Source organism: Argentina silus, assembly GCF_951799395.1.
Source record: "Argentina silus genome assembly, chromosome: 8".
Classification (NCBI taxonomy): domain Eukaryota; kingdom Metazoa; phylum Chordata; class Actinopteri; order Argentiniformes; family Argentinidae; genus Argentina; species Argentina silus.
Genome location: NC_139662.1, coordinates 4894124 through 4912623, shown reverse-complemented (window position 1 = coordinate 4912623; position 18500 = coordinate 4894124). Strand labels below are relative to the sequence as shown.

Genomic DNA, 18500 nt, shown 5'->3' with positions numbered 1-18500 from the left:
TGTATTAATGAAGCTGACGTACATTGTCTTACAAAACTGAGGAGAAAAAAAACAAAAGAAAAAAAACAAAAAAACATAATTCATAAAGCAATTGAATGCATCCTACTGCTTGTCCTGGCTGTAGGCTGTGAATACTGCTCTATCTTGCAGCACTATATGCATTCGCTCCATTAAATATATGTATATATGTAGATATATATACACAAAGTCATGAGCAAAAAACCTTTTAAAAGTCTTAACTTTATTATGTTTCATTTTAGAGCCAAGGACCTTCAGACAAGGCCCAAGAAAAAAAGGAGAAAGGGGAGAAAAATCAAATCAGTTTTCTTTCTTTTTTCGTCTTGTTTTTTTTTTTCTTCCTGTTCTTGATGGTAGTGAACTCAGGCGTGGTGGTAACATCCCTTACTGGCGGTCAGGGGGGTAAGGGTTGGAGGGTGTCACTAGAGGAAACGTCCCCCCTGCTTTTCTCTCATCCACACCTGGATCCTCTCCTTCAGCTCGGGGACTGTGACACACAGAAGTGCAGAATTTGAGTATGTTCATAAAGGTAAAGGATTTTTCAGGTTCAGTGGATGCAAAATAAAATTAAAAACAACTAGTAGGCATACGATCGGAGCATGAGATCAAAAGACTCTTACACAAAATACCCCCACACACACACATTGGAGTTAGAACTAATGTATATGATGTTTGCCAGCTTACTGTACATTACAATCACAAGAGGTGTGTGTTTAAGCTCTGTACCTGATTCCAACATGCTCTCAGTGAGCTCCTGTCTGTTGAAGGGGTCAGTGGGAGAGTTGAGCAGGTGGCGGAGGATGATGGAGCGGTCCATGATGTTCCCAGAGGGCAGTATCACAGGGTCAGTCATTAGGGTGTCCATCAGAGGGTCTAGAACACACACACACACAACTTAAATTCAACTCATCGAGCTTTTGGCTTTCCTCTCCAGGCATAGTGTATGTGCATATGCATATACACAAATACGACAATAAAGACAAAAGTGTAGCTGAAATGAAGCAAATAAAATAATAAATACAGTGGAAATATAAATAAATACACTTTCCAGAAAAGCTTTCAAGGCAATACATACAATTAATTACTCTTTAAGATGATTTCATTAAAAGCTGTGTCCTATATTGATATGTTGAGAAGTTGCCATGGAGTGTTTTACATGTTGCACATTTAAAAATAAAACCTGTGTGGGTGTTTTTAACTCTGCATGGTTAGTTCGCGTGCCGCGGGTAGGGGTGACATATCTGGAAATCAAAGGAAGTATGTAGGCCGCATTCCCCTCCTAGATTATATTAAGTCTGTGGTTATAGGATAGCCTGGTCTAAGCCATCTGTAAGACCTCTATTAAACACAAATCCCTTGCAAAATGTCCGGAATTGTACCACACTGGATGGTACTTCAGTTACTTACTGTCCTCATCAACTGACTTAGGATCAGCTCTATCTAATTCTCTGGCCTTACCTATTGCGATCAGAACCCTAAAAACCCCAGACCTGGGGCATATTCATTTTGGATTAAAGTTTGAAGACTTGCAGATAGAAATGCAATGTTGAGAATAGATACAAATCTCTTGTGATGTGGAATATACAACTGTACTCTCTATTTTTATTACAGGTCTATGAGCAAAATAAACCTTTTGCCGGAGTTGCGGGAGCCTTGCTGGTCAGAAACACTGACAGACTTGCCTTTGAACTCGTCAGGGGCATCACTGTAGTCCATTTCGGACTGAGAGTTTCGGGCAACTATCTCCTCCACCTTCTCCGATAGCAGCTTGAATTTTTCAATGGCGATGGTGGATTTGATGCCAGCTTTTTTCATCTTGGAAATCACTTCCTCGAAGAGCTCTCGGCTGTATGACCGCTGGAGGAGAGGAAAGAACATCATGTTAGTCTGGAAGGAAAGGTTTCCGGGGGAATTTTCTCTAAGAGGCAGAGTCTCCATTTCCTCTCTGTGTCACTCTCACAAACTATGACATTACTAAGTTCTTTATTTGGCATTGGGGGGGTTTTCTTGATGCCAACCTGGTCGTCTGCGATGGCCTTGGCGAAACGGGCACAGTCGAGCTGCAGGTAAATGTCTGTCAGCTGGTCAAGGAGCTTCTTGGGCTCAAAACCATATTTCTCTGGGTTCTCCACCTTCAGGTCCCGACACTTGGGCCCACAAAGCTGCTGGAGGTTAAAGTTCAACATGGCTGCCAGACGAGGCCCCAGCTCCTGGAACAACAGTGAAGGATTCAGTCACAAGGAGCGATATCTAGCGTATTTCTACATGGCCATTTATGGCTGAAGAGCCCTAATAAGGCAGGCCTGACATACTTATGATGCCATCTCTGCCATACATTTGTGTGTCTGTAGGTCGACAGTAATGTTTTGTTATTGTCATCAGTCCATGGTAAGCGTTGGCCGTTGTGCGACACAACAATGACGGTAAGTAAATATATTGTGAAAGCTTTCTCCTCTTTCATGAATAGGCTAAGTTTGCTAACAGAGAGCAAAGTTCTATAGAATACAACCATTTCTCTTTTTGTAGGCTATGAAAGCAGTGTGCAAGTGTGTTTGTCTTTGTCCCAGTGGACGTAGCTGTACTCACAGGCCTGAGAAAGGGCTTCTGGACCTGCTTGGTGAGGATGTGGAACATGTCCACAGTCTCTGTGGCCAGGGCCAGGTAGGAGCGCGACACCCGCTCATCCTGAGTCAGCTGGGACTGACGGGTCTGCTGTTGCTCCTGGGCAAGAGAGACATGAGACATGAGTAGAGCCCAACCTATACTGGATTTTTCGGTCCAATACCAAAGCGGATTTATGGGGGCAAAATTCACCGATAACTGATATATATATATATACACACACACATTTGTTTTGTTTTTTACAGAATTCCTTTTTAGCAGTTTTCATAATAAAACAATGGCAAAATATGTTCTTAATGCTGGTTAGGCAAACATATTTTTCTCAATGACCTGAAGTAATCTCCATTGATAAATAGAGCAACATTTATTTATTTTATGTGCACAGTATGTTATATACCAAATGAGAATTTCAAATGTTCAGTGCACTGCCTATTGATAGTTGATTTGCTGTTCAATGTAACCAGCACAGTTTGATCATTCACTGAATTATTTTGGTATTATTATAGTTATATTTCATTCACAAAAACATGCAAAAATGCACTGTGAAAAGTATTCTTAAAACACACTGTTAGAATACCCCCTGCACTTTCTGGTTGCCAACCAATGTCATTTCCATTCATGGCTTATTCCTGCCCTCCCCCTCTCCAAGACAAACTTTATCAAAGTGGTAAATTCTGCTCTCTTCATCAGAGTAAACAAACCTGCATCGTGCATGCTGATACGGTTGATACACACCCTAAGCTGCATGTGACAAAAGTTGGCTAGAATGTCTGACTCTGAAATTCATGGATACAGACTAGCCATGTTAACTGGTGAAATAAATGATTGGTAAATAATATAATACTCTGTGACAACTCTCTTGTTCAGTCAACATCCGTAACAGTAACAGCAAACACTAGTAAACAAGATTATTCATTCATAAAAATCGACATATGTATATATTTTCCTCTGGAATAACCCAATTACACTGATTTTCGGAATTTCGGAATATGAGGCTGATGCACATCTTTGATACTGTATCGGAGGAATATGCCAATACAGATATTTCTGTAAAAGGCTAATGTCGGGCTCTACACATGAGCATTTTATATTTAGTACACAGTATGTATACTAAAAAAATTAAATGGGAAGAGCATACGAACAAAACCATGTTCATGCACCTCTATAACAGCTAAAATATGAATACCTCTATAACAGCTAAAATATTACAGTTTCATGCCACCATCAAAAACTTTAACTCTGAACTGTATGTGGGAGAAGAGTATTTTTCCTGTGACTTTTCCGTACTGACCCTGGGAAGCTGATCCCACTGCTCCTTGTTCTTCATCTCCTCCTGGACCTCGTGGATACGCTTCAGGGACTCCAGGCTCTCGTCCAACAGGAAGGTGGTGTCGTTGATCAGCATGTTGATGTAGCGCACAAACTGCTTCCCAGAGCTACAGGGAAACACACATCGCACAAATGAGAAACATTCGCAGGCATATAATCCACCAATATATAGGTGATAGCTAATGACAATGTAGGCTATCGAAATGTATCTTTAATCAATTCTCCTAAGATAAATAGGATGTTATTGGTGTTCTACGTCTTTGTTTGAATGGAGCCCACTCACTTGAACTCTTCCAGAAAGGTGCCGTGGTGGCCGACGTTCTGCCAGAGGCTCTTGAAGATGGTGCTGATATGGTAGCGGATGGTGAACTTGTCGTAAAACTCGCTGGTGGCACCCGTGTGCTCCACATCTAGAGGGGGGGGGGGGGGGGGGGGGGGGGTCAGTCAGTCACCTCTTACTAGAAACACATGAGGTCACTGGATCTTTAATATAGGGCTGTATTTATCAGGATAGCATACCACACTCAATATTTGAAGATAATATACATTTTTAAAAGCAAAACCTGTAACCCTGTGAAAATTGCAGTTCTGAATTAAGTATTAATGACCACAAAGAAACCGGACGGAACTACATTTCCCACATGGCTACATATCAGTCTGAGATGTCTGTTTCTCTGTGGGTCTCACCAGTGTAGAACTTCATAAGGGCAGGGACCAGCTGCTTGACGGACAGGGGGTGGTTCTCCATCATCTCGGAGAAGCGCTGGGTGCGCGGCTGCACGGCAGGGTTGGTGACGAACAGCACTTCCACCAGCTTGGCGATCAGGTAGGGGTTCCTGATGTAATTCTGACTGCAGATGAACACCACCAGGAAAGTGACAATGTCCTGGACACATGGCTCGTACAGGACCTGAGGGGAATACCTGGCAGCAAGGTGAGAAAACACGCTGGCTGGGTTAAAAGTCATGGATAGAGTATAGAGTAGAGTATATATAAGTCTGGCTCTGTATATGTATATGCATATGGCGACTACTTGCCAATCAAGTTGTGAACTTACTGCACAACAAAAAGCAGAAACTCGGCCACATCTTCAATGTAAAACTCTGGCAGAGCAGCAAAGCTTTTGGGGATCTCTGGATTCAGTGGTAGGGTCATACTTCAAAAGAGAAAAGACGAGACAAAGGTTTATGTACCATTCAAAGCGAATCACGTCACTCACAATATCAACTATCGCAGATAGACATGGGGGAATAATTACTCAATTAAAAACAAGAAACGAACATCACATATTCAACTGGGATTTAAAGTTATGCGCTGTATAAATATAGTAACAACACCCTCATGAGAACTTGCAGACAGTTAGCGATAATCAGTTGTAGTGTGACTCACTGTGGGTAGGCAGGGTCCACCATGCGTAAGATGAGCTGGATGACCATGCTGTAGAACTGCAGGCATCTGCGTAACAGGTTCTCGTCCAGAAGGCCAGCGTCAGCACAGGCTTTGGAGCGTACCAGTTTCTGTAAAGACCAAATGACGCATACAAAACTGTTCCATCCTGGAAATATATATGTGTTCAACTTGATTGTTTTATTGAAAAGATTGATGTCAGGTTTTAAAAAGTAAACTTGAAAAAAGCATTTTCACTACACTTAAATAAATAAGTGTATCTTCCTACACTTTAAATTCATTGGGTATGAGTACGAGTATGGGTTGAGTTCCATAATAACTAGAGCACAGCGTTTGCCAACCTTGAGCTGGGTTTTGCATCTTTTCAGCATCTCTCTGTGTCGGCTGGCCAGGGGCGAGTCCTTCCACTGGCTCTCACTGTTCTTCAGCTCCTCCACCGTCCTGCCAAACCACACAACAGCTTAAATACTCATACATGCCCTCAATTCTTGATGCAACCAAATGTAACAATATGGACCTCATTTTATGTTGTGTCTTATTTTTGTATGTTTACACTGAAAATATTGATACAAATAACAGAGCTCCAGACTAAGCTTTTCATTTGGTGGCACCAGCACTTGTTTTGGTCGCACCAAAATGTTGTCATGCAATAGAAAACACTTTTGACAGACACCGCTTGGGTTCACATCACACCCATTGAGATCTGAGATACCAGGTTTACAAACAAAAGGATGCTTTTTCTTTCAAGCACTCAAAACAAAAGGAATTTTCTCTAATATGCAAAAATGGGCCAACAAAATGAAAACAAAAATGCTTCTAATAGATTCTAATTCCTCTAATTGCTGTTTGTGCGATTTGTAAGATTTATGCGCTTGATACAGTCAAAAACTATACCGCTCCCCTGTCTAGCTAGGACTCCTCCCTGAGCCAGGTCCAACTTCCTCTCTATACTTACTTTTCTCTCCATAGCCACAGTACTGGCCCAGGGCACAAGGGGGTCACCATCTCTAATTGACTAATCAACTAATATTTCGACACTCTGTAATTCAAACAGATTCAAACAATAGATATTTGGCTCTAACACTAAATGTTCGTCTTTTCATTACAATGGCCTTAGTATTTACAAACTCTTACAGAAATGCATTACATGCAACATTGCGTACTCTTTGAAGGAAAAATCGCAATTGCATACAGGAGAAGGCACTTCCAGGCAGCATGCATAACACTGACAGTATATGCCAATACATATAGATATCAATTGGAGAAAATGTCTGCGTGCGTGCGTACCTGTTGAGTTCACGGATGGCTCTGAGCCTGCGGATGTAGCGCCTGCAGCCCGGCAGGATGGACAAGTGGTGGGTGTGCAGTGTAAGGAAGAAACACTCAGTGGGGAACTTGGGCTCTGAGAACTTGGATGGATCATCATCTGTCAACAACAACAACAAATGCAGACATTTTAAATTAAGCATAAGAACATCCACTCAGGGCTTTTGCAGAGCAAAGAGGGTATGGCACATTGGAAATAATATATTGCCCACTATCAAGATGCTCCAAGAGTTTAATGCAGCAATGCTCTTTGACCACTGTGGGTCTGTGGTCGACCCAAATGTTGTATTGAGTGACCAGGCATAATCTCAACACATCACCCTCCTCATGACAGGGTGGCCCACTCACGCATTTTGGCCAGCCAGCTCTTGATCTCCTCCATGGTGGCCTTAAGGCGGGTCTCCTCTGGGCTGACGTGGAGGCGGCAGCTTGGGTGGAAGATGTAGTAGGGGTCCACCGTCTCCAGCTTGATCTTCATGCTCAGCTGCTGCAGCACCGACAGGAAGTTCAGCATGAAGCCGTCCGTGGACACCAGCTTGTCGTCCGTCTGGAAGAGGAAGACGATGAATTTAAGGGATAGTTCCTCAAAGGTGGTAAATTGCCAAGATGATTGCAAGTCACATGTAGATATATGAATACAGAAAATGAATAAGCCTCTTACCTGCATCTGGGCTTTCTTCACATTGCGGTTGACCAAAGCTGCCATGTAGTTGAGAGCTGCCTCTCTTGTCTCTCCATTCAGTAGGACATTGTGAAGGATCTTAAACAGGTCACCCTGATGGAGAAGGAGATCAAAATTTACTGTCATCATGCAAAGAATGATTCCACCACAGACCTTGGTGACGGAAAACCTACCCTTGCCGACTCCAGGTAGTGCTGCAGGGATTGGCTTACTACACGAGTGTTCTCCATGGTGATGGCAGGGCCTGAGAAGTACTTATCCCCCACTTTGGTCTGAGGAGGGAAAGACCAATAAAGAAATACACAAAAACTTGACAGGATTTTCTTAACCAGGTCAATAAATGTGTTCCAAGGGTCCAAAGATTCAAACCCCATTGAAACACTGGTATCTTCTCTTGGTCAAATTACTACAAACTGTTCAATGGTGTGTATTGCGTGTAATGACGGTACTGAGACTCACGTCATCCTCTGCGAAGACAGAGAGGCTGAAGAAGGCTCCCAGGTAGGACAGTCTCTGGACCTCTCTGCCCGTCCCTGGGCTCAGAGCCTTGGGACACCACAGGGGCAGGGACGTCATCTGGACACCACACAGGAACACAGAGGAGAGGTTTACATTAGAGAGGCATACAGAGGAGGTGGTGAGCACTAGGTAACAAAGGTATACTGTTGTACATGCTAGAGGAAATGTACACCAATATGGTATAGAAAATAATAACCAACGTGAAATGTACAGTTTGTCCAATACCATTGACAATTTAAAATACTGTGATTCTGTTTACTGTGGAAACAGCCCTAGATAATGTTGTCTAACTCTGGCAAAAGCAGAGGCAATAATCCAAACTATTAAGGGTTTATAGGGTACATCATTTCACACGTCCGTGATTGCCGCCAAGATCATACTTTTGCTAAATATAGGCATACTCCTTATTCATGCATTAGGGGATTTTGCGAGTGAGGAGAGTCATGAATAAAATAACCAGACCACATTCCTCACTGCCAAGTTGGACAGCCAATATCTAACAGGAAGCTTCATATATTAAGACATTGCTACAAAATAACTACTTCTTCTATAGAGCAATACCTATTTATTAATCTACTTATATGTATCTCAAAATAAAGACTGATTAGTGCTGTTATTTTTTTGTTATCGGTTTGAAGAGAGAAATGTTTATTACCTTGTAATACGAGTCAGACTGGCGTGTCAGTCTAATACAAGTTATAGTTTCAGGGGAAAATAAGATCAATATACATCTCTTCAGGCACACTCACCAAATAGCACATGGGGTGAGTCTTTCCAAACTTTATTTCACAGAGCTCAGCTAATGCCTGTGAAAAAAAAACATACAAACAAACACAACCATCAGACATAGCCTAACGAAACAAAAAAATGTTGTTGTTTCTTCAGAAAATAGAACATTATTCTATAATGGGCATAAAATGTGATCTACAATTACCGTCTCAGTTTTCTGGTGGTAGCCAGAGTTGACAAGAGATGCCCAAGATGTGGTGGTGTGCTTGAATGTTAATTAATGTACCCTAACCCTGTGGTGTATTCAGACTGTATTCAGATTCATGGCTTATCCCACTAGCAGAGATTCAGCCTTAGAACCATCTCCAGACAACAATAGGCGCCTGGGCACAATCCATTATACATTTGGATACATGTCCAGAGCTGCCCACTATCAGTTCAACAGACAGCCTGTCTCATTGGCTGCTAGCCAGCATCTAAATGACCACATTAAGCGTGTCCCGACCATAGAAACATTACTCATCACCTGCCGTGTGACGCCTGAACATATCTTGCCTTACCATAAGGGGAAATTTGAAGTTGTCACTGTCGAAGGAACATTCTTTCACAGCCAAAGCCAGGCCTTGTAGGATGGGGACAAAAATCTGAAACACACAAGATGAGCAAGGGGTATTATTGGACAAAATTAAAACACATCAATGATTGATGGTCACAAACAAACAGTAGGAAGTGTACAGGGTATGCCAAATCAAAACTTAAAATGTCAATCTAATTAGGCAATGGGCCTAATGAGGGCATTTTCGTCTTTGTTTCCAGGTTTCCCCCCCCCCTCATCTCTCCCACCTGTCTAAAGACTTCCTCCTCCTGGTGGGTCATGCGGGCCAACTCCTGGATGAAGCCATACGGGAGGTTCCGGCACAGCATGTAGGGCACCAGCAGGGACTGCTGCAGAGGGCTCCTGCGTGACCGGGCACAGAAGTATGTATGTATGTGGACAATTGTAGCCAATGCAAATTCAAAAACACAGTCGCTAGAAAGGTGGTGAAACTAACATGCTAACAGGTCTACAGGATGGTGAAACAGAAATGCTTAAGACTGAGCAGCATGATGTAACAGATGCTTGAGTGCAAAGCATGGTGTGAATTAAATAGCAAAATATGTGGGGACATGGACCCAAGGAGAAAGAGAGTGGTAGTTGCTATGGTGACTCCTACCTACGAAGACAGAGAGAAAACAGACAAAAGACCAAAACAAAGAATGACAAAAAGACTATGACGAACATAAAGATTGTGGTCATGGTGATGGTAGTCATGGTGACTGGCTGACCTGGGCTGGGTGAGAGTCCCTTGGAGGACCAGGGCAGCATGGGAAATACATTGAGAACGTATGTTGCTGAGGAGCTGGCTGACACTGGGGTGGCTGCAAATCTGAAAGAGGAAAAGAGACAGAAAAGCAGAAAGGTGTAGTAAATATGTGATACCATCAAAGCTACCAATGTCAAAGTGACCCTCTCCAGAATTCTGCTGAATCATTTGGTCTTAGGGGAGGAGTACTGTGTCTCATTTTCAAGCCATATCGCAGCCAGCTTCCCTCACAGGAAAGTGCGTATGTGTCCAATTTCACTTTGCTTTACTCTCAAAAAGAAAGTTTGCTACATCCCTACATCTCACACTAGGCATGGTCCAAAGGCACCTAATAATATTAGTTATAAACACATTGCTGATATCAGCTCAACTACCTGATAAATACCTGATGGCAGCAATGCTTAGCAACTATCTAACAACAACAACTTTTTCTGCCCTTCCGAAAGTCAAAAATAGTCCAATGCTTTCTAATAAGTGGATCAACCGACCAATCTCCGGTTGGGATACGTTTGTATGGAGTCATAGTCGCTACCTTGGGAGCCTTTCTCTCCTCCATGCCAACGCTGTCAAAGCGCTCAATGAGGTAGTTCAGCATCTCCGTCTCTTTGCACGCTTCGATGGTGAAGCGATCGCCGCCTGAATCCGAGGACATCCCCCCTCCAGATGCACCCAGACTACACAGAGAGGGAGGGCGGGGGGTCATTAAAAACAACAGGACAACAGGAGAGCAGAACCAGGTCACTGTGAGAAACTCCTTAGAGAAGTGCAGTGAATAAGCAAGTCTTCCATTTCACCTGAAAGAAATCTTGTTAGCTTTAGCGACAATATGGCAACTGAGGCAACATTTATGCACAATGTACTTTACAAGTCTGAGTCAGATTCAAACCATTCTCTAACATATGATATAATTTATCCAAAAATGTAATTCAATGGCTGTTTGAGAAGCAATTGTTTAAAGCAGGAGTGGTTGTTCATGGCCACACCCAAGAGTTGACTGGGGTTTAATGCCTGGTTAGTGGTCTGTTTCCAAGGACAGACATGTAACCTGTGAGTGGCTCCACACCACTGCAAACATCAGGCTAGACCGTTAGTTGTGTTATCTGTCCACAGATCACGCTGAAATACTGTGGATATCTCTTCTGCCTGAGGCCACTTAGTTTTCTAGAAAATGAGTGCATAATAGGCAAAGAAAGAATGATCCTAGACTTATGTCTAACAAGTGTCTAATTAAGTGGATCCTTTATCTGAGCTGCATCAGGCAGTATTTGGAATACACACTATATAAGACCATGGTCAAACTCATCCTTATTAAGTTTTATCTTAGCATATTTGGGCAGAAATGAGAGAGTAGCTCCGTACATGGTCTAATTTAACACTCCAGCGCAAAAAAATTATTCTCTCTAGGCCTCTTCCACATACTCTATAACGATCTTATCTGGATGCTGAAGCAATTGGCCATCTGAGCTACAATACAGCCCTAATACACTGTGAAATTACATTGCCAAAGTAAACCTGGCCCAAACTAATTCTGGTGATTTTTTTTTAGGGCTCAGGGGTCCTTTTAGGAGAGTACCAGATATCCTGCTGCTAGCAGCAGCAATTTTCCAAAAACGAAATGTTCTGCACCTCGGGACAACATCAGGTCACCAGTTCCACAAATCAAAGCACCGTGCCTCAATCTGTGCTAAACTAAGTCTACACGCTCGAGGTTGAGGGGAGGCTCCAGCAGCTATGACTGTATCTAACCTTACCCTGCTCCTGACTGGCGCAGAACCGCAGTGGTGAACACACTGCTGTTAGTGGCTAGCAGGGGGGCCGGGCACGCTGAAGCATGCGCTCCACTACTGAACACACACACACACACCGTGCAGCAGCGGTGTATACCTGGACCCAAACTGAACCCGCGCAAAATCCTCCTCCTCATCCTCAGGCTCTTCATCGCTGCTGTCCTGAGACATGTCAGAGAGAGCGTAGAACAGGAGGGAGAGGGGGCTGACGTGAAGAGCAAGAGCGAGGGGTAGAGGAGGAGGAGGAGGTGGAGGACGAAGAGGGGGATGGGGTGTGGCCACGGGGAGACAGAAGAGAGATGGAAGAACATGAAGACTGAGATGAAGAATGAACACACACACACACAGGTCAGGAGAGGATGGATAAGAAAGAAGGAAGCACTGAGGACAGGATGCAGGAATGACACACACAGTATCTCACCTGCTCTTTAACGTTAGCTTACCCAAAAGTGATTTAAAGTTCGAACACCTGACTAGTACATTTGCTGCTCATCTTAACCAGTCTTAAATGAACACCAAAGCTATGCATTTGATCAAAACCATGCCAGACAAGCAATGCATTGGCAAGCAAAAGTTTCTTGTTTCTCCATGACGGTTTCTTTTCTCTAAAGCTGACTTCGCTTCGCCTTTGTTATGGATCAGAATTCAGAATCAGCAAATAGCCCATGCCTTATCTTTTTTTTGCAATAAATAAGCAAATCTGCTATTGCTACATCACACATTTATATTAGCAGCACCCGTCATTATCTCATTTCAATACGACTTATCTAACTATCTACTTCCGGTCGTACTCAACAGGTTAAATGGTACATTTTGTGATGCAGCACAAGAGATGATACATTCCTCAGATGACTTAAAGCTACTCTAAAAGATACCCATGTTCTCACATCTCAACTCATTCAACAACAAACTAAGCTTTTGAATTCACACCCAAATCAAATAATGTTAGGAGGGGGGGGGGGACAACGACGACGACAACGATGACTATGTCGTGGGTGGCAATTGGCGAAAGGTTAATGTTTTTAGTAAGGTAGCTGGTGCGTCAGGCATTTTCACACAGGTGGTTGAGGTGGTACCTAGATGGGATCCGGGCAGCGAGGGCAGCTCGTCGTGTGGTTGCTCTGGGCGAGGGGGGCACCAGAGGGAGGGGCATGGAGGTCGGAGGGCGAGGTCTGGGGGAGTTGAGAGGGGCCGACTGAGGGCTGGGTGGGGGTGGTGGGGCCGGGGTATTGGGGGGGACGGGGAGCCCTGCAGAGCCAGGGGGCAGGGGTACACCAGGGAAGCTAGCCCCTCTGGGGATGGGACAAGGGGGGGTGGAGAACCCCCAAGGAGAGGTGACAGAGTAGGGCCGGTAACGCTGGGAGATGGGCAAAGGGGCAGTGGGGGGGTTGAGAGAGAGCCTGGGGGGGGTGGCCATGGAAGGGGGGCTGGGGGGCACCATGACCATTGGATGTGAGGTGGAGGGTGGGGTGGGGAGAGACGGAGAGGTCATCCTGGCTGCATTCAGAGCCATCGGGTGTGGACTACACCCATACAGGCTGTGGACAACATTGTGAAACAAAGGGGGTGGCAAATGAGCTCAATCTTCCTTCTATGCAATTCCGTCAACTTAACAGAGATAAAACAACCATGAAAAACAGACAACAAGACCAAGAAAACAAAAATGACACCATAACAGTGCCAGTTTAACTCCTTACAGTAATGCACCATGACGTATTGAAAGACTGGGAACTATTCCACTTCTGTAGATCTCAACAGAATGCAAATGGTACCATTGATGCAATGGCCAGTCACTAGCTTTGGGGGGATGCTGCTGGGGGGACTTGCCTGGACAGAGAACTGGCCCCAAACGAGCCTGCACAGGGGGCCATGGGGCTGCTTCCCTGGCTGGAGGGCTGCACCAGCGTCAGGTGGTGGTCTGGAGATTTGGCAGCGGCGATTGGCTGAGACGTGGCGGTCAGGCTGGCAAAAGGGTTGTGGACGCTCGACTGGGTGGACATCATGAGAACCTCCATTAGGATCTGGCCAATGAGGTCTTTGAAGTCGGAGTAGACTGAGGGAAAAAGAAATTCAAGGAAAATATTGGAATGAGAAGTCAAAAGCACAACTCAATCACTTTGTGTAAAACTATTGCTAATTAAAATGACAAAATCCTAAACGTCAACCTACAGTATAGTACTGCTGGTTCACTACTTACTGTACATACTGAGCTACTGTATATAAAGTAAAGATTTAGATTAAACACAGGTTCAGATAACACAGGAGTGCACAGGCCTAGATTCTGCATATCCATGTTCTCATAAAGCTCACCGTCTTTCGGGGTTTGTTGGAACTCTGCGGCTAGCGACGGGAGAAAGATGACGTCTCGGTCCTGCTCCTTCCAGGAGACTCGGAGGATCTTACAGATGAGCTGCAGAGCCTGCTCTTCAGAGACATCTGAGTTTGCAGAGGATTCCTGGGGCACATACATGCACATCAGTGTGAAAACCCATAGGGTGCACAGGGAACTGTATCTGCTCTGACCATTCCAGTTCAACAGCATTGTGGAGACAGTAAAGATACGGTTGAGGTGCAGGGGGATTTAGGTTTCAAAAGCTATCATGTTTAGTGAGGCATACCAGTCATCCACAATGTTGTTTTGTTGACAACTGCACAGACCTTTTGACTTATCGGTATTCCATTTTTGTAGAGAGATCATCCATTAAATGGAATTTCCATCAATTATTAATTGCGACATGCAGTTGATGACTCAAAGCCTATTAATATCATAGCAATTACTGTGCACAGAGACCAAGAAAATCAGCCAGGAACAAGGTTCCTTTGTAAAACTAAAGTTAAACTAGGCATTCTTTGGCCATTCAAAGTGACCTAAATAGTGTACTATAGTGTTTGAAAAGAATATTCAAACATTTTCTACTTTGAGGGGGGTTTGTCTTTCCGACCTTTCCTATAGGAAAATATCTATTTCAGAACTTTTATTAGATGATCCACTGGCCAGATTGGGACTTTGTGAAGAGAACTACAATTTCCAAATCAATATACAAAGGAAAATAAGGAAAATATGCCTATAAAATGTCATTATTTCCAAGCATGACAATATTACAGTGATAGTATTAAAATAAGTTACAGTGTTCAAGAGTTTCTCAAGTGAAAGGTAACTGTGACGAACTGCAAATGTTTCAGGATACCAGACAAAAGAGCAGTGGGGGAGTTCCATTTCCTTTCATTCATTCAGCAGCCTCTACTTTTGATCTTGACGAGTGACTGATCAAAGTACAGTAAGGGCAGACAATAAGGAAGGAGCATGTTTCTTGGTTGGGAGCCGTGTCTACTGTCTACCTTTTCAGCCAAGTTCCTCTTCTCCCTGCGGTCGCTGTCCTCGACCTCCATGTTCTCTATCCCTGAGTCCACGTCCACCTGGGACATGCTGGGGGGGAAACAGAGAGGGAACATACGGTCAACTCATTCATCTCCCACAACAGACGACACAAACTGGCTATCAACTATCTATGAACGCTAATGGCACGGCTACAGCTCAGAAACAAGACTTCATGAAGTCAAATTCATCATAATCAATTGAATTTCTGAAAATATTGTCATAGTAACTGTGTGCTACTCCCCTTAGCTATGTGCTTTCAAACTAGAGTTGGGATGAGGAGATCCATCCATCAAAGCTTCATGTAACAAGTTCAGACAAAGAGTGACTGCATAAACTGACCACAAGATCAGACTGACCTGAGGGTCATAGTCAATTGACGGAGCTGAACTATAAGGATACAGCAGTGTCATGCTGTAGCCGCTTGCTTACGGGACTTCCTCACCTCTTTTCACAGGAGGCGGTGTCGATGTCCATGCTCTGGGATCGGGACAGACTCTGGGACTGGGGGTCAAGGCTGTTGGAGGGAGAGCTGGAGAGGGAGCTAACACCCTCGCTGCTCTGGCTGCGGTAGGCCACCCCTGTGACAGGTAAAAGAGCAAAACAATTATGGAAAGGCAACGAAAACAGAATTCTATAACTGCACATCTATGAGGGACTACTGTTGTGCCAAGTTAGGCGACCAAATGGTCAACGTGTGTGCTGTGCCTTGTATCACCTGTCACAGCCAAGGACAAAGCTGATTAGGGCAGAGATCTCATGGCTCAAAAAAGGGCAGGAATTACCACCTGACTACCTGGTACGACTACAATCGTTCATCATAATCAATCTCAGTAGACACATTGACAATGCATGAGAAAACTGTCTCTGATTGGGCTGTGCAGCAGGTTTAAACATTTAAAGCATGCTTCAGAAAGGTCACCATGAGTATTACATGCTTTTAACATAGCCTACCTATTTTGGCTATTCAAACTAAAATATCTCAGATACGTAACGACTGAAAGTGAAACACTTGAGATTGACATCATTCCACATTGTACCATACATAGATCCCAATTGAAAAGCCACAATTCAATGATAAAGGTAGCCGAGCCCCTTGTGTCAGTATACCAGTATGAACAATGGGATGAGATTGTTATTGTATTCATCCATATCTATAGTGTAGGTTCTAGAGCAGTGTGCATTTGTGAGAGCAGCATTTCTCACAAAGAACAGCAACACATTTTCATCTATGTGCCCTGAGCTGAACTCAGGCCAAGGCTGGTGCACTGCACAGTGACTGTGCACTTTTCTGTCATCTACCAGGCCTCATACTCATCATGGCAGGTCTGGGAGACTTTGCCTGAGACTATGACTGCTAAAGTGATTGTACACCTGGTCGGTAGCTCAACTAGGTTTCTGAAGGTCAACCTCTTACATTTATAACTATTCTGGTCCATTGCATCTGTCCAAAGCAACAGGCCTACACACAAAAATAATACCTACGCTTTTGATCTTTTGGTCTCACTAAGTGGGAATACAGATCTGCTCCATACAACAAGAAATAGTGATCTCAAACTCCCACTGTTTAAGAAGTGAACATACCAGAGGCGCCCATAGGGGAGGTGGCAGGGGTGACATTGTGGACATTGAGCCCCAGGGAGTGGGAGGCTGCTGGTGGCAGGTGCTGGGTTGCAACCCCTGAGGGCCCGGGGAGCGGCCCAGGAGGGGTCTCTCTCTGTGGGGACGTCAAGGGGGTGCTGAGAGGGGTGCTGGGTTGGGATGTCTGCCCTCCTGCCAGTCTGACCAGTCGCCTTCTGCGTATCTGTAATGAACATCAACAAGCATGCAGGTTAAAAACGATGCAGCCCATGTAAAACAGTCCAATTTGTGGGAAAACGTATTATGCTCATGATTAGACACTTTTTATTTCTTCATCCAAATTTGGTCATGGAGATAGTGGGTGAGATCTTAACACTGAATATTGCAGATTTTGGCTCCAGCTTTAAAATGTTAATCCCCACTCTGATTTACACCTGTAGTGGCATACAAAATATATATTTTAGTAAATTCCCATAGGAATGAAATTCAATTAATAAAGGACCAATTGTCAAACATAACTTGATGGAATTGACCCTGCCACCCCCAAACAACAAATAGAGTGTGTTGCACAGCATAACATGTTTTTTAGACAAATTATTTGCATCTATCATGCAACGGGTGATAAGTTTGCACGGATAACAGTTGTCAGAATGGAAGTGTACGCATAGCTAGTTGGGTCTAAGCAGGGGGAGAAAATGTCACGACCAGCCACAACAATAGCTAGCCAGCTAGCATGTGACCAGACGAGTACAGTCAATTCCTAACATTATTATTACACTTTATCAATTAAACACCATGAGTATACAATTGCCGGGATATTGTCATTGACGATGACATTTACAGTGAATATGTTGATGCCCTCTATACAAAAGAATGTCAGTAACATGGCTACAAGCTAGCTATTACTAGCTTGACTGGTTTGGTTGCACAATGGTGGCCTGCTGTGTTGTGCTGAGTCGTCTAGCAATATAGCTAGCTAACTAGATTATTTGGGCTACCCATTAGTAAAGCATCATCACAACATGATCACTCGATGGACATAACTACATGGATATGATCATTCTTATTCTTTTCTAAACGTACAGTGTCACTAAAAACTGTCTGTGTGTGTAGCTCCAATTTATTGGGTATCCTAGTTAGCTGCGTACTAGATTGTCTGACTCGGCTAGCAAACTGTTAGCTATGCTAGCTAGTAATGCAACCTCAGATTACAACGACAAATATGGATTTACACTGAAACACACGACCCAAACGCAATAACCTTAGTTGACAAATATCAACAACTGATAACAGCTTTAACTTCACCAGCTGCAGTAATCTTACCTCGTCGGCACTCAACTCTTCCATCGTTTTTCCTTTATTTTCTGCTAGCTAAATAATTGTGCCAGCCAGCCAGCTAGCTAGCAGTCTCTTTAATATAACCAAATGTGCATAGTCTAACAAGTGAAAAAAAATATTTGTATGTCTTGATTGTCTTAAAGTTAAAATCAAAAAAACTAAACAAAGAGGAGGTGTAGATTTGCTCCCAAATGTGTGTAATCTATTTTAATTCTACGAAGAATGAAACAAACACAAAAGTAGTATTCATCAAAACACGAAGGCGGCCATTTTGGATGGCATGTCACGTGACTGGGGAACTGACACATGTAGGGGGGGGCATGTGTCAAACTGACAGTGATCAAAATATTATTTACACTGAATTATGCCTTGTGTCAAATATCTATCAATGATCAAAACAACACTGATAAAATATATCAATG

The 18500-nt window shown here is 43.6% G+C and overlaps 1 protein-coding gene across 1 annotated transcript; it reads right to left on the bottom strand.

The window, feature by feature from the left end:
• Window positions 1-221: 221 nt before the first annotated feature.
• On the bottom strand, window positions 222-18327 carry ube4b (ubiquitination factor E4B, UFD2 homolog). The gene is made up of 27 exons (XM_083675430.1): window positions 18064-18327; window positions 16744-16963; window positions 15605-15740; window positions 15123-15210; window positions 14094-14238; window positions 13611-13836; window positions 10529-10670; window positions 9959-10059; window positions 9476-9590; window positions 9193-9276; window positions 8653-8709; window positions 7844-7960; window positions 7558-7656; window positions 7364-7477; window positions 7051-7249; window positions 6664-6802; window positions 5718-5817; window positions 5359-5486; window positions 5027-5125; window positions 4657-4892; window positions 4253-4379; window positions 3932-4076; window positions 2605-2739; window positions 2037-2228; window positions 1701-1875; window positions 745-891; window positions 222-505 (listed from the first exon to the last, which is right to left on the bottom strand). The coding sequence occupies exons 1-27, from the start codon at window positions 18085-18087 to the stop codon at window positions 441-443; spliced, it is 3555 nt and encodes a 1184-aa protein (XP_083531556.1). The 5' UTR covers window positions 18088-18327; the 3' UTR covers window positions 222-440.
• Between the last annotated feature and the right edge of the window lie 173 nt (window positions 18328-18500).

Coding starts and splice junctions, on each gene's coding strand:
- ube4b (XM_083675430.1), bottom strand. CDS start 18,087: ATGGAAGAGTTGAGTGCCGACGAG. Junction 15,211..15,604: donor ACCGCCTCCTGTGAAAAGAG/GTGAGGAAGTCC, acceptor TTTCCCCCCCAG/CATGTCCCAGGTGGACGTGG. Junction 13,837..14,093: donor CCAACAAACCCCGAAAGACG/GTGAGCTTTATG, acceptor TTTTTCCCTCAG/TCTACTCCGACTTCAAAGAC.